At 41.2% G+C, this 17038-nt stretch overlaps 1 protein-coding gene across 3 annotated transcripts; it reads left to right on the top strand.

The window, feature by feature from the left end:
• The first annotated feature begins 5222 nt into the window (after positions 1-5222).
• si:ch73-233f7.1 (uncharacterized protein LOC100537710 homolog) lies at positions 5223-13989 on the top strand. Of its 3 annotated transcripts, none has more exons than XM_035407999.1 (4): positions 5223-8057; positions 10334-10392; positions 10948-11057; positions 12834-13989. In XM_035407999.1, exons 1-4 carry the CDS (start codon positions 5544-5546, stop codon positions 13157-13159), a joined length of 3009 nt encoding a protein of 1002 aa, XP_035263890.1. In that variant the 5' UTR covers positions 5223-5543; the 3' UTR covers positions 13160-13989. The 3 variants fall into 3 exon arrangements, with proteins under 3 accessions (XP_035263890.1, XP_035263892.1, XP_035263889.1); XM_035407998.1 differs by having other exon boundaries at positions 5224-8057; positions 10942-11057; XM_035408001.1 differs by lacking the exon at positions 10948-11057 and having other exon boundaries at positions 12834-12968.
• Positions 13990-17038: the final 3049 nt, after the last annotated feature.

Here is a 17038-nt window from a genome sequence, read left to right as displayed (position 1 = left end):
CACAGAACGAAGCTAAATCCAGCATTTTTTGGGAATTCTTGTATATGCTTCTTGGGTCCCTGGGATAAAACCCATAGCCTTTTCATTGAACCCACGTCGTACTCACAGCCTGTTCAGTGCAATGCTCTACCACCCGAGCCATTGTTTCCTCAGCATTCTGCAGCAATGCCTGAGAAGCCAGCTCCACTTCCATCTGTGAGGAATGAGTTGGTTGACTTTTTTTGTGGCAGAGTGGTGTTAGATTCCTACTGCAGAACGCCTGCTTGACCACAAGCAGGCAGGCTGTATTGACCATATTTGGTGGCCCAATACCCTAAAGGGGTTTTAACCCTTTTGTTCTCTTAACTTTATACTGTTAGCCTGGGTCAAATATACTCCAGCTATTATTTTAAGGAAATACGGAAATGAAATGTTCCAGTCGCCGTATTATTATTATTATTATTATTATTATTATTATTGTCGTCTTCGTCGTCGTTGTTGTCACCATCAGACTTCATCCCCACCTTGCTGTCTGATTTTATTTTTAAATACACCACTTCGTCCGAAAGATGGCGGTCTAGGATAGTGTATGACCTTACCGTGCACAAAAATACATAGCATTGTACCGTAGCTCGGCATCAAACTTACAGTAGCCTACTTCTGTAAAATATTAGATTCATTCTCATTATTATTTTAAACCAATCACTCTGACGACTCTAACTTTTAATTGTCTGATGTTTAATAGTATCTAAATGGCGTGGGTAGAATGTAGGGGTAGTAATAGGTTGTCAAAGGCAGGTATAGGCCAATGTTCTCGCCCATTTAGAGGCACTCGTTGAAGGGGCTTAGTATAAACTTGGGAAATGACAAAGCAGGAATTTCGCTATAGGCTATATCAAACATTATAATTCAAGATTAATCGAATGGAAGTGTAGCTTAAGTTAAAGTTTTGTATTATTTTTTTTTACAAATATTGTCAAATACATTTTGTTGTTTTCGGCGTCTTTGTTCTTAAGCCAGGTTTCTATCAGCAAGTTTTCCGTTGCTTTAAGACTTCAGAGACCCCTTTTCAACGAGCCCAAGTATCGCAGCGCCATATGTCTGAAAGGGTAACATTTATTTTATTGCTTTGAAATAATGGCTCACTCTGAGTAAAAAAAAAAAAAAAAGTATAATAAATTACTCCTAGGATGAACATCTGTTGTTTTAAGGGGTGCTTACGGTCTTGCATTTATCTCATCTTTCTGCGCTTGCTTGTTTTAAATTGTGGCATGAATTTAGTAATTCTCCGTTAGTGGAATCAAGTGTAAAGTTCGGTAGTATGAAGACTTAAGACTTACAGTTGGTTTCCGAAGGCCATTGGTGCGTTGCCATACCTTGGTGGTTACTTCCTACCAGCAAAGTTTCAATTTCTTAGCTCACAGGCGGAGCTGTCCGAACTACAGGCCCTGTCGAGCGTTTTCCTCTACACGAAAACAATAATGTAAACAATTAAATGTTGTATTGTCCACTGTCTGGAATGAATACACATCAGGAATAGTTTATTTTACCACTTTATAATACGCTACATAAATTAAATGTAGAAAAAGATGAGACATACTGCCATCATATCAAACAGCGAAAAGACTGCGCGTTATACAGTAACTGCTTAATGCTGACTACTTGATCGCATTTTGACCTTAAAAGTAATTTTATCACATCACATAAGCTAGCCTATGTTGTGAAGATATCGTATGAACTTGGTACAAAATGCTGAATAGGCTCTTTGGCTGTAGTGTTTCTGTGTTATAGGCCTACTCTCTGACCATCTATTATAATTTAGGAAAACATTGCAAGCACATCTACAGCAATAGGCTAGCCTACTGCCTTACATACGTCGTAATAAAATCATACCGCGTTTAATTCAGCAGGCACTGACAATTGAAATCGAAAGCCGTTTAAAAGTACTTCAGAGTGGACGCCAGACAATATGGTTAAAAATTCACAGTGCGGATTGGTAGCTGGTGATGCCTGTCTCAAAATATGTTAAACGTATCCGGTATTTCGAATTTTGACGAAAACCAGTAGATGTTCCCGAATTTGATGACATGATACACTGTACAGTTCACAAGCTAGGCATCATGGATCGTAAATCTTACACAAGGTCTTTTTATCCACTAAAACAGGCTATGAAAGTTATCGTAGGCTACATCAGGCAAATCTGAAAAAAGTGTAACGTTTAGATAGTTAATTTAATCCAGAATTTACTTAATTTATTACATTTTACGGTTTATTCAAGCGAAACAACTTATATTCACCATAATTACAATAGCCTTCCTGTTCCTTTGATATGTGACGTGTCATAGTAGGCGGCGATATATAAGCAGTTGCGCAGCAGTTTTCTTCGCGTTGGTTTAGCTCATGGGTTACTTTCCAAACTCACTACTATCGTGGCTCTTGGGCTGTGAAGTTCGAACCCCGGGCGCGGTCCAGCGTTTTACAAATAACATCCATTTTCTGTCCTCGTATCTTGCATACTTTTATAAATACGTGAGAAGTATGAGGGTCTTTATGACAGCTAACATTTTTATGATTTTACTTCTTGGGGGTTTCAAAGATAGGCAATTCTGTATAGATAAAAAAAAGTCAGTGTTGATCAGTTGTGCTATTATTTTGACTAAATAATGTAGAATCCAGTTGGATCATTTCACTGAGATTCTGGAATTTACTGTCATTTCAGAATTTTATGAATTATAAGAAATAAAACTAGAAAAAAGAAAGAAAGAAAAAAAGGAAAGATATGACAACCCAGTACGCAGGCTATACGGCGCGTGCGCAGTAAAGTTCTAATGCAATTTTAAGATATTCTTGCCGAATGCAGCAGTAACTTAAATTAGGCTATTGCCTGCTGTTGTACTTGTATTAAAATAGGAGCAGTAACTTGTAAAAAAAAAGAGTTTTCTTTTTCTCCCCACTAGATGGCAGTCATGGATTAGTTTTCAGAGAAGTCGAGAGAGTCGTTCATTGCAGACAATTGTTTCCCACGCTCTAGAGATGTTAATTTAACAGGAAACCTGTCAAATTAGCAACTAGTAGCACAAATGAATGTTTGTTCCTCTTAATATTTGTCACTTTCTGTTAAGTGACTGGCGTTTATCTGAGATCTTAGAACAAAACCGTTGTGTCTTTACATTCATAAATCGCATAGGCCGCTATAAAGGATTAACTCATTTAGACATATCTACACAAAATGTCAAGTGGAGATGTGGAAAATCCAGATTCAGGAAGTAGAAGTCCTCTCCGGTATTTTGTTCCAATCACCCGGATTTGCTCATTTTCAGAATTCTTCACCCAAAAATGTAAAATGAATTAGTGAAATCAGAAATCAGATTGTATGGGTGGAAGAAACATATTGAAGGACTTTTACGTTACTTTCTGACCTCTGATCAAGTGAAACAATGTGAACATATAAGAAGCAATGGTCTGAGATTAACTATAAGTTTATGGAGCCAAACTAATTTTTACATTCTACAGTTAGACTGTGACGCGTGTATTTTTTAGTATTGCAACATTGACCTCTGACTAGCTGCATTTATTTATTTATTTATTTATTTATTTATTTATTTATTTATTTATTTATTTATTCATATTTAATTGTTTCATTTGTGTTCTGGTACAGTTTCACACAGTGAAACAAATATTGTCATACATCTGTGGGAGACGAAAGTGACGATTGCATCACAAAGCGGAAGTGATTTTAAGGGAGGTGGGATAACTGGCCCGGTTTCAACGACCGAAAAATGTGTCTCTTTGCTTTTGGACTGAATTTGCATACTGCAACATCAGTGAATGATATAATGGGGTGTCTTAAAGTTTGCTATGTAAAATAAACAACGTGACTGATGGAGGACACAAATGTTCAGGCATGTGGAAGATATAGATCAAATATTTTCATATTTTCAATATTTTTTTCCTTCTTTTTCAGCCTCCTGTGTGACTGGTTAAAAGGTTTCTGGTTCTCTTGCACAAGCAGCCTATTGTCATGAAAGGGACAGAAAAAAACCCTGCACGATTATATTTCAAATTTTATGTTGTTTTGTTTTTGAAGTCATTTAAAATTGATTGTTAAGCATCAGATCCTCCCCCCCCCCCCCCCCCCCCCCCCCCCCCCCCCCCCCCCCCCCCCCCCCCCCCCCCCCCCCCCCCCCCCCCCTCTCTCTCTCTCTCTCTCTCTCTCTCTCTCTCAGGGATTGAGTGTGAGGTCGGGGAAGTTATGTTGCCCCTAGACAATGGGAGATAAAACGCTTTCTAAAACGCTTACACAAGCTTCGTGTGATGCATGTTAATGTAATGGGTACCGAGAATGCACCGATGCACCCGATAGAGCGCTTTGGGATTATTTATCGGAAAACATTTGTATTCCTCTGTTCGGCAATGGCTGATCCCGGATAGCTACCCGCTAATCCCCCACTCCGTTAATTAAAAAAGAGCGGGATACCAATGGAAACCGTGTTTTAGAAATGTAATCATTTCTGCTGAAGCTTAACCATCTGCTGGAGGTTAAGTCTCTGACAGATTGTGTTTTCTGGTTATTTAAACCGCGGACTTTTGCTTTTTGAGAGGAACTGGAGGGCTTGCATGTTGAGGAGGGAAGGGACACTTTCTCCAGTCTTTTAATTATCTGAAATGGTGCGAGTGGAGAAAAATTGTGAGTTCGCGCCAATTACTCGCCTTCATTGTAGAATAATTCCCAGTTCGCTCTCTTACTTAAGAGTGCGACTACATGAGCGCCTAGAGAACGATGAAGAGGAACGTAGACGATGCGATGAATAGTGATTTGTACTGGAGCTATTGAAAACTAATGAAACCGTGAAAACGGAAGGTATGCGATTTTAATGATCTCGGAACAGACATTTGAAGAATTCAATACCCTTTTCACAAATTAATGATAAAATGTCAACGATACTTAGATCATTGATTGACAATGTGAATAAGATTCGCCCACCTTTAACACATAGGACATGAATCTTTACAAGCCAATTTGAGGCAACAAATTAAGAATATGCTTAGGCCTACTTTTAAAAATATCTTAATTAGCTATATATGTTATTTACATCTTAATGTAGTTACAATGCGTCTCTTGTAGTTTTTGGTGCGATTTACGGAGCAGTAGAAGGAAAGGGTTAAACCCTCCTTACAGTAATTACAGCCTCTGTCGCTGTCCTCCAATACGGTGCTGAATAAAGCCGTGTTCCTCCCCCTCAACCCTTCTCACAATACTAGAGACAGTGGAAAACCAAAGACTAAAATTCCCCCCTCACACAGGCTTGGTGCGCCGAGCAGGCAACGGAGCTGGGAGAAGCTTCATACGGCTTCACGCGCACAAAGTTTGAGAAACGGACTGTGTTCATTCTTCCAGCGCACATTTGCGATATTTCTTCCTCTAACGTGACCCAACATATTCCTCCATCATTGTAATTTTAAAAATGAGATTACAACTATTGATTCGCGTTTTTTGCGACGGTTTGTTTTAAACGTGCCATGCTATCATAAAGAGCCTCTGCTGAACACAGCCCATTGCTGAGATGGACGAGGTGCTGATAAAAAGGCAATGGACGTGGAGAAGGCAGGTAATTTGCCTGCTTCTGTGCGCCTGTGCTATGGATTTGGTTCTGGGGCAAATCCGATACTCAATTCCCGAAGAATTGGAACACGGAGCTTTTGTTGGCAACATAGCCGAAGACTTAGGTCTGGACGTCGCCAAACTCTCTGCTCGCAGATTCAGGATAGTTTCGGGAGCCAGAAAACAGTATTTAGAAGTTAATTTGGAAAACGGGATTTTATTTTTAAACGAGAAAATTGATAGAGAGGAATTGTGCGAACAGAGCGCGTCGTGTTTTTTACATTTGCAGGTCGTAATTGAAAATCCTTTAGAACTGTACAGAGTGGAAGTAGAGATTTTGGACGTGAACGACAATTCCCCCAGTTTTCCATGGAGCGAGTTTAATATGGAAATAACGGAGTCTGCGGCGCCGGGGTCCCGCTTTCCGCTCGAGAGCGCACAAGATCTGGACGTGGGCACAAACTCTCTCCGCACCTACGTGCTGAGCTCGAACGATCACTTTGTCCTAGACATCCAGACGCGAAACGACGGCAGCAAGTTCGCTGAACTGGTGCTCGAGACTCCCCTGGACAGAGAGCAGCAGAAGACGCACCAAATGGTTTTGACAGCGGTGGACGGTGGCACGCCGGAAAGATCCGGGACTGCACTTATCACAATCACTGTATTGGATGCCAACGACAACGTTCCTGTTTTTGATAAGTCTGTTTATCGTGTAAGTTTAGTGGAGAATGCACCGAGAGGCACCCTCGTAATTAAACTGAACGCTTCCGATTTGGACGAGGGGTCGAACGGAGAAATTTTATACTCCTTCAGCGGACACGCTCCTCTGAAAGTGCGAGAGCTCTTCAGTGTGGACTCTTACACCGGCGAAATCAGAGTCAAAGGCATCGTGGATTATGAAAAGGCCAGTGTTTATGAATTATATGTGCAAGCCAAGGACAAAGGTCCATCGGCTGTTGCTGTGCATTGCAAAGTATTAGTAGATATATTAGATGTGAATGACAACGCGCCGGAGGTGATTCTAACCTCGGTCTCTACACCTGTTCAGGAAGACGCTCCTCCTGGGACAGTAATCGCAGTCATAAGCGTAATGGATCGGGATTCAGGGGAAAATGGGAATGTACACTGTCAAATTCCCAGTAATGTGCCATTTCAACTTCACTCCTCCTTCAAGAATTATTATACGTTAGTCACGAGCGAATTTCTCGACAGAGAATCTGTATCCGAATATAACATCACACTCACAGCGAGGGATCTCGGCGCACCGCCTCTGTCCACCAGAAAAACTATTTTAGTTCAAGTGTCTGACATTAATGACAATGCTCCCCGCTTCTTACAGCCCTCATACACTGTCTATGTGACTGAAAATAATGCCCCAGGCGCGTCAATTTGCTCGGTGACTGCCTTCGACCCCGATTCCAATCAGAACGCTTATCTGTCCTACTCTATTCTCGAAGACCAAATCCAGGGCATGCCGGTGTCCACTTACGTATCCATCAATTCAGACAATGGTAACATCTACGCGCTGCGCTCGTTTGACTACGAACAACTGAGAAACTTTCAGATTCGCGTGCAGGCTCAGGATGCAGGATTCCCACCGCTGAGCAGCAATGTAACGGTTAATGTCTTTGTTTTGGACCAGAATGACAATGCTCCGGTCATTGTCTCTCCTTTACCTAAAAACGGCACCGTGGCGACTGAAATGGTCCCCCGGTCGGTTGACGCCGGTTACCTCGTAGCGAAAATCACTGCTATTGACGCGGACGCGGGGCAAAACTCACGCCTTTCCTACCAGGTTCTCCAGGCAACGGATCCAGGGTTATTTAGTGTTGCCCTTTATACTGGCGAAATAAGGACGATTCGACGATTTGTAGATAAAGACGCCACGAGGCAAAGACTGGTCATTTTAGTCAAGGACAACGGTCAGCCGTCCCTCTCGGCCACTGTTTCCATCATCTTATCAGTAGTTGACAGCGTGCCAGAATCCCTGTCCGATTTTGGTGACCTTACCCTAAGCCCCCAGTCCCCATCCAACCTCCCTCTCTATTTAATCGTGTCTTTGAGCACAATTTCATTCATTTTTCTGGTGGCAATAATTGTCCTGGCTGCCATTAAGTGCTACAAGGACAGAGACTCAATCCAAGGATACAGTTTCTCCTTCGGCGACTGCTGCGCGTTTCAGCCAGAGCCGCCCACAGAGGTGTTCAAAAAATCCAACCTAAACCTGCAGATATCGTCTGGAACCAAAGTACCCACGAACTGTGTAGAGGCAAATAGCAATGGCCCTCTCTCACAAGCCTACTGCTACAAAGTATGTTTAACCCCGGAATCTGCCAAGAGTGACTTCATGTTCTTGAAGCCGTGCAGCCCGACGACTCCGAGGAACAATGTGAAAGGTACAGATAACCTGGTATCAGCTTGGAGCGCGCAAAACCGTAGCGGCACGGTGAACAACGGAGCTACAACCCCGAATGAGGTAAGGGCGGGCAGTATTGCTACATTTCATCTAACTGTGTAGCTTATTGGTATTGCTAAAGTCATTAATCGTAATTGTGTTATGCTTCAAGCTCATTTGAATTTAAGACATCGTTTTGTCGACTAATTAACATTACAAATGAACACGGACGATTTGTTCCTATCACGTCTCATTTCCCGCTACCACATTTCTGTAGAGCCTTCGGAGAATGAGTCTCCAACAATTCTTTTTGACACATTCGTATCGGTTAGTGTATGGGTAGCCTACTTCCATCTAATTGCAATGAACTAATCTTTTGGTATAATAAGCACATGCATTCACTGGGATTTCTTTAATGGCTATCGTCTATAACTTTTCAAAGAATATTGTTTGCTACAACAACTACTGGCGCACTTAAAAAATTAAATGAAAAGGGGTCTTGTCTGGAGCCTCGTCTACTTCACAGAGCAGTCCAGAGTGAAAAAGATACAATATAATGGACGTGCCTTAACGTTTCCCTAACTAATTTCTATAATTTTAAAGCTTCCAGACCCAAGACCAATTTTCTCGTTAAATGTCAGATGTATATATTTATCTGACATTTAACGAGAAAATAGGGATGACAAAGGATTTTACGCCTCAAAATTCTACCTCTTCTCCGATGTAGAATCTATGGAAAGGGTTTTAGTCAGACGGTCACCGAACAGTTATTTGGTTGGAGTTCAGCAACGCAGATATTCTCATTTGGCAATCATTTTTATTTTACATGAAACATTTATGATACTGTATAAATGACGTATTAAAGTAATTTTATTCCGTTCATCTAGTTCTGATAAGCGAATAGCCCATGCTTACCCTTAATGATTAACATTTGCACGTTGATAACACAAGAAAGTTTTGCTTTTAAACAACCCCAATTTTAAGATATCGAGGCTGAGCTAGAAACGCATTACTGCGTACACAAAGCCCCACGAAGACTTTTCATTCATTGTTTGCGTTAAAAATGGAAAGGATTGAGGAATTGTAGACGTTGGGAAGACGTGGCGTGAGTGTAGATTAGGTTGTATTGTCTCCACAGAGTGTGTCAAGAGGTGGGTTATGTGCGCGAATTCCTAACGAAGAAGCTTTTGAATTCAACCCGTTCCAAAGTATCACTCCGCGAATGGAAACGTATTATAACTTAGGCATTCGAGCATAAATGTCATTTCCAAAGAACAAACGTATTTATTATTGTTATTATTATTATTATTATTATTATTATTATTATTATTATTATTATTATTATTATTATTATCTTACTGTAGCATGTACTCGTTTTGCATGTAAAGTAACAGGCACTATAATTTATATTTCTGTAAACTGAAATGATGAAATCTTTCCCCTTGTGTACGACAAATAACATAATCTTTTCCAAATTTATATTCGTTGTTCAGTCTTGTATAGTGACAGGCGACGAAATCTTCAATGGATTCGACAAAACGCGTCAAACACTTTCAAATCGGACGGCGAATCCGTCAAGTTCGAAATGCCCTTTGAATGCTTTTTGAATAGACTGGTGCAGAGCGAAGCCTTTCAGTGTACACGCGGAGCCTTAGAGTGTAGGCTACACGCAAAACGAGGATAGACTATCTTACACTTAATTACTTCAAAGTGGGTGGAGTAAAAATAGTCCACCTTTCGTCTTCATATTCGTGATTCACAGGACCGTTCAGTTTCGTTTAAAGATTGAAAAAGCCCTTCGTTTAATCCTGGTTATTTTAATTGGTTTTACACGAGTTCATGCGTAAAATTTTCGCCCTGCTGATTCTGTAATTCGCTTATATCATATTGCTAGTGTTTAGCACTGTAAGTGAATTAATAGAGCGTGGAATCGATATTATAAGCCTCAAATGTGGGGTTTCAGGTCTCTACTACCCGCTGCGCTACTCGGATAAAAAGGAAGGAAACAGCTTCAGGGGCAGATCACCCTCACACCGAAAGAAAAAAAACTGTAAATGTCTGCAATGCCACAAGGGGGCAGTCAATGCATTGTCGTGTACGCATTTAAACTGGACTTTTCCCTTTTATTTTCTTCTTTTTATTGGTAAGAATAAATACTTTACACCACGCACCTAGAGACAACCGGAAATGTCAGGTTTTGGCAGCAGACTGAGTTAAATACGGGCATGTTACCGCAGCTGTATTTAGAAAAACAAAACGCCTTGAAATTGTGTATTACCTATTCATGTTCTACATATACTCATATTCAGCTTATTGAAAACGATCTGTAAAATAATATTTCTCCTTTCAATCTGCAGCTTAAGCAGCCCAACATGGACTGGCCATTATCAAAGATGCAAAACACCACACTTAAAAGGTAAAAACACAAATTCACTCACAATGTTTGATATGCATTGTTACGCAGAGTCTTAGACATTCTTGGATTTACCTACTGTGATGTATGTAGAACCTAAGCTGTTCTGTATGATGAAGATTTATCTTCATGAAATAATGTATCAAAGTAATGTGTAATATGCATAATAGAAAGTAAATCCACCATCTCCCTTCAAAACCTGAAATTACCTCATGGAAATGATGCCTGGTGAGATTGTTGTGGAATGATGATCCATACATAATTCAGGAGCTCCATAAGATCATATACATTTCTGGAATTTGTTTGAACTTCTTCTTTTGGCAAAATGTCCCACAAGCATCTACAATGGGCAAAGCTTTAGTTTCCTTGTTCATCAGAGAAGAAAAATCTAGATTGAGTAAGACTATTGCACAGCAGTGTACGCTTACACATGTGTTTGATATTGTGAAAGCTTTGTGTCAGTGCAACAGAAACACTGTTAGAGTGTTGCGTGTTAGTTGTTTCAGTTTAAAAAAAGGCAATGCACTAACGAGCATGCCCCTCCCATGGCAGCTACAGCTCAATGAACATGGATGGCACACTGATACGCAAAGCCATGCACACTGACCCAGAGAACTTTGGGCCCCCCATGGCCGGACAGTACTGGACCTGGGGAACTCACATGCGAGGTATGTGAGGTCCAGTGCTCTCTGTCTGTGTGACCTCTGCTCACTGCGCTCCCCAACTGTCTGTGCACTGTCCACAGGCTACTGCACTTCCTGAATGCATGCATGCTGTATGTTCACTGCACTTCCTGAATGCACATTTGGGAAATGTCCACTGCACTTCCTGAATGCATGCATGCCATATGTTCACTGCACTTCCTGAATGCATGCATGCCATATGTCCACTGCACTTCCTGAATGCGTGCATGCTATATGTTCACTGCACTTCCTGAATGCGTGCATGTCATATGTTCACTGCACTTCCTAAATGCATGCATGTCATATGTTCACTGCACTTCCTAAATGCATGCATGTCATATGTTCACTGCACTTCCTGAAGGCATGCATGTCACATGTTCACTGTATTTCATGTATGCACATCTGGGCTAAATCCACTTCGCTTCTGGTCTCTGACCCCTGGTCCCAATTCACTTCCTAAACACTCCCCCTCTGTTTTGAGATATGCTTAATTATAAGTGCCACTTACGTAAGGGTCACTCACAAGTGAGGGCTAGCATCGTAGCTATAGGGAGCCCAAAAAGCAGGGACACTCATTTGGTCTTTACAGACCAGAATTTACAGATCGGAATTTACAAAGAATTAATTATTATCAATAAGAAATAATCACCACTTAAAATAGTATCACTTAACAGTTCGGCACAGTGAGCAACTTAGAATCTCATTACAAATAATGATGACCACAATTTAGATTGGTGTTATCAGTACACTTTAATCAACAAAATTTTATAATTTCAGACAACACTTATTTAGAAATAAGACAACACTGCGATGACCACGATAACTGTCTTTTGAAAAGGCATGAGATGGCAGTCAAATTACATTTTGAATGTAGTTAGCTCTGCCATGCTTTAAGGACTCTCATACTGGCATTAAGCAACGCAATGCATGCTAGGTCAGCATTTGCTTTTAAGCCAGCATTTTAATTTCCTCGTTATTGGGGGAGCATGGTGGGCCGAACAGCCGCTACCCCTCACTGAAATTTGGCTCAATCAGTTCTGGGACTACACTTGTACAAGATGGCGACTCTCACAAATGTGCAAAATAAGTGTTAGTGTGTAGGCGGAGTCATTAGGGGGCGAATTGGGACTGGGCCTAAGTGTTGCCTGTGGGTACTGCACTCCCTGTCCTTTTTTAGGAGAGGGGGCTTGGTTTTTATTCCCTGGCCCCCCAGAGTAATTTATTGCTGACACAGTGTTTGACGCACAGTCATATGTCCATGTCTGTTGCAGTCGATTTTGATAGGACTGCAGCAATATGTTCATTTTCAAGTTATTAAACTGCCTATTTGCTTTCATTTTCACAAATATGAACACAAAACCAGTAGAGGGCAGTCTTGCTCCACCAGAAAGTGAAAATCAAAGGCCACAGTGCAGGGATGGGATTGGCACACAGTGGAAGGTGCCCTATTCCAATGAATCACAATGTCACACAACGTTCATTCAATATCCCATGGCACATGTTTGTGTTATATGCCTAAATAATAATAATAAAAAACATCATACTTAAATTAGCCAATTTACTAAAAAGACAAAGTGCACAAATGTGAGTTATTTTGCATATGTGTGTGTTTAAAGGCTGTTAGGTTTGCACAAGCTAATTGAATTATTGTAAGCGTACACAAGCTTGCCTTGATAGACTATAAATGCATTTTTTAAATGCAGTTTCTGGTGATGTTCTGGCAAGTTAAACCCAAAATTGTGCTTTTATCTCAACTGACAGATTATAAAATGTCCTCTCCGTCTCCCGGAGTTCCCAACCGCTCGTGGACGCCGAGGTACGCCCCGCAGCATTCCACACGGCCACCGCCAGACTACCAGCACAACGTGTACATGCCGGCCACTCCGGCCGCACGTCCGCCGCCAGACTACCAGCACAACGTGTACATCCCCGGCACGCCCACCGCGCACTGCACCCTGAGGCCCATGTACCGCAGCGACCTCGACGTCAAGAACTCGTTCTCCACCTTCGGCAAGAAGCGGAGGTTCATATCCGGTTACGACCCGAAAGAAGACGCGGTGATCAACAACGACCTTTTCAACAAGTGAAGGAAGCGGAGGGACGTAGTGCTGCTGCGGGCGGTCCCGTGAAGCTCGTCGTTGATGCTGCGCTGTTTGGGTTCAGATCGCTGCAGGGTGTCGCTGAGACCCTTCCAGTGAGATCCAATTAAATGCCAAAAAATGTGACCAAAACACTCCCCCATTACGTTGTGTCCATAGTACAAAAGCACAACCCAAAACATCTGTCCACTCATGCAGTTAACGCCAACCATTTAAATGTCACTGTGGCGTGTCATATGCAGGCCATACAAACACTGAGGTCATTGCTGTAACAGATGATCCCTCACTAAGAAAGGCAACTACAGATCCACATCAAATCTTATTAGCTTAGTCTGGAAAATGTATACCTTTATATATGTCATAAAATGCAGATGAGGTTCAGAGATTTATGAATATATTCCCACTTGTTGTTATTATTATTATTATTATTATTATTATTATTATTATTATTATTATTATTATTATAGACTTGAAGAATCAATGGTGAACCCCAATGATGATTAAAGTAATTAGTCTATTAGTATGTGAGGCAGAATAATTTCTGCCAAATGCACTTCCTTCCTCACAATAAGCCAGTCCGTGATGCACTATTTTACGTTGTCTGCATTTTGGAATGATAATCACACATAGGTCTCTGGTAAGTCATTTTGCCCATGCAGTCTGGTGAAGAACCACTAGGATATGGTGCAGCAGTATATGACCAGTGAAACTATTCCATTGTAATATATGCAAACTGCATTTTTCATGCAGGCAATTCACAAAAGCGTATGTCATACCATTTGTATATACATCTGAGAATAAACTATTTTTTGATGTCACATTGTAATGTTGTAATTAATAAAATACTAAAATATTTCAAAATGGTCCTTTTGAAAGTGGCTCACCTTCAGTGGCTGCCTCTGTCACAGGGATATACACCAGCAGTGCCCAATCATGACATGGAGGTCCGAGAGTATGATGGTTTTCATTCCAACCAATCACCTCACCTGCTGATTTCACTAATTAACACACTTTCGACCAGAAAGTAGGGAACTAATTCGTGAAATCAGCAGGCCAAATGATTGGTTGAAATGAAAACTTGCACATTCTCACCCCTCTGTGGCACATGATTGGGCACCATTGATCTACACATTAAAATTCCCAGTGTTAATTCTACTCTAAGAGAGCACATTTAAATCCAAAAGGAACTGTTAGAGTGGATTTAACACTGAACATTTTGCTGTGTAGAAACTGGCGAGGATGAGAATTGAGAACAGGCCCAATCTGGTTGCCATTATTGGGGAAGCACAATCATAAAAAAGATCCATCATATGATGCTGATTACATTTAAATTGTGTCTCGTGGTAGCACTTCACACTAAATGGTTTTAATTATAACATCATTGCATGGCATCAAATCATTTTGATACCACATAAAACATATAGGCCCTATATACACCTACACACTAAAATTACAATCCTCTACCACTTTAGAAAAATTAATTGCACATTGGTATGTAAATCATTTTATTGAATTTTATTTCAAATTTGAGTGTTTCACCTGCCATTGTCAGTAGAAGTGAGGCTGTAAATTGCAAGCTTACTGGTACTATCTCAACAACCGATCCAAGATCTGCTGATAAAATGCAAATACCTGCCAGCCAGTGAACATCTAGGGCATACTATTCAAAAATCTGTGGCATGTTTTATCCGCTATGTCAAGTCTTGTGGCCACTAAAACATAACTGTATCTGAAATTAACATTATTTGGTTTAAATTGTGACAGTTAAAAGTATTTACATAACAAAAAAATCTGCGCTAACTGAATTATTTCTATTGAGGTCTGAGACAAGCTGTTTTAGCCTAAACACAGTACCTGGATTCATAAGTTGTGTACCAGGTACTACAAGTACCCTGATGGTTTCTCTCATCAGGCATGGGAGTAAAGGCTAATATTGGGATGGCAGGTATGTCGACTTGCATTGTGTTACAGGTTGGCTGGGCAGGCTCCATGTCTATACACCACAGAGAGTTTGACACTTTTCAGGTTTTCCTACAGAAGGATAGAATAGAATAGAACAGAACAGAACAGAACAGAATTGCTTTATCTTTTCCCAGGGGGAACCTCAAGGCTTATAAAGTTCTCCACTACAGACATCCATTGGTTTCAACAAGTGACTTTTCAAACACACCCAGTACCAAACAAGGAGAAATTGACAGCCGATCAGAGGAGAATGGGATCTCCCCCTTGAGCCTGGTTCCTTCTGAGTTTTCTTCCCATATGCTACAGGGAGTTTTTCCTTGCCACTGTTGCTTCAGGCTTGCTCCTACGGGGGTTTAAGCCAGGGTTGTCGGTGAAGCGTGCTGTGACAATCGTTTGTGAAATGCGATATATAAATACATTTTTATTTGACAGATTAGATTGATAAGTAGGTCTGTATGTAAAATGATATTGGGTCTGTATGGAATTCTGCAGGAGTAATACAACACAACTCACTATATGGAAGTAAATCAACTCCTGCCCAGTCTGGTGTTATTCCAGAATATCCTATAAGCGCTTCATTGGTTTCAAATCTGGAGGATGGGGGAACTGTTATCTTTAAGACACCCCACTTTGCAAGAAAGATATGCTTTAACAAGGGGTGAAGATGGTCAATCAGTACACTTAGTCAGGGGTGTAGCACAAAATTCTGGGCCCTATACATAAGCAGTCTCTGTGGGCCCCCTTCCTCTCTTGATACATGTCTCTCACGCATCATTCCAGACTTTTCGAGGGCCCTCCCCCTATTCAGGCCCTGGGAAGTCAGTCCCACTTTTCCCCCCACTACGACGCCCCTGCACTCAGTACCCTTGAGTGCCGATTGACATCAACCCAAGTGCACCCACACCTAGGGCTGTTCCCAGGGATTTTGGGCCCCAAGAAAAAATATCCCACCACTTCAGGCCACCCCATCCATGCACAATTACATCACAATTTTGAGGCCCCTGGAACATAAATGTACATGTAACACATACAACAGTGTCGTGGAAAATATTACTTTAAAGAGTGTTGGCATATGAGAGGCACTAGAGGGTGCTGAAGCTACAAAGTAGTGTCCCATGAAGCACTGGATATTATAGAGATGGACTGAGTGGTCAGAATCCCTGGCTTCTGCCAGGGAGGCTTTTTGAGCTATTGAATTAAATGACAAATAAAAGGAATACATTTTCATTAAATTAAATTAGCATTTAAGACAATATTGATATGTAACACATTGCAGTGTTACATCTGAATATCACATCATGGACTTCTCTGTACTATCAGCAAAACTCTCTGGATCTGGATCACAAACCACTGTGAGACATCTACCGTCAAGGCCTATAGCGCTGCTAAGCAGATATGAGCGTCTAAGGTTGCATCTTTAACAAGAAGGTCAACATAATCTGCTGCAAATTTCAGTGGCCGTGACATTCTTGTTGAATGACTCTGGGTGTGACCAGAACTCTTGAGACAGTTGCAGGAATAAGGTAATTCGGTCAGTGACTTGGCTTTCCAGTGAAAGGGCACATTTTAGGGTATTCAGTGATGCGTGCAGGGCAGAATAGTGTCTCTGAGTATTTTCTGGTGCTGTACGGAAATCATAGCTGGGGTGTGTGTGATGCTGTGTATGTGCAGTGCAATAATAGAAGGTGTTCTCCAGTTGCAGTCTGGTGTCTGAAAACAAATGGTCCAAGAAGCAGGGTCAAGTAGGCCTACATCTGACAGCAGGATTCTGGAGGAGCGGGTAAATATAAGCACCAAAAATAAGGTGAACATAAGCCTAAGAGAGCTCCACGTTTTCTTCTACGAGATAAATTACACACCTTAATATCATCACTGTGGATTTCGAAGCTGTTATGTGGTTTTAAA

This window comes from Anguilla anguilla, chromosome 3, assembly GCF_013347855.1.
Source record: "Anguilla anguilla isolate fAngAng1 chromosome 3, fAngAng1.pri, whole genome shotgun sequence".
Taxonomy (NCBI): domain Eukaryota; kingdom Metazoa; phylum Chordata; class Actinopteri; order Anguilliformes; family Anguillidae; genus Anguilla; species Anguilla anguilla.
Note: the sequence above shows the minus strand (reverse complement) of the source record. Positions and strands in the feature narration are given on the sequence as shown.

Bases quoted from the DNA above. Each gene is read 5' to 3' on its own strand.
- si:ch73-233f7.1 (XM_035407998.1), top strand. From the start codon at position 5,544: ATGGACGAGGTGCTGATAAAAAGGCAATGGACGTGGAGAAGGCAGGTA. The intron at 10,393-10,941 runs GTAAAAACACAA...CTCCCATGGCAG, and splicing joins CAAAACACCACACTTAAAAG to CTACAGCTCAATGAACATGG. The intron at 11,058-12,833 runs GTATGTGAGGTC...CTCAACTGACAG, and splicing joins CTGGGGAACTCACATGCGAG to ATTATAAAATGTCCTCTCCG.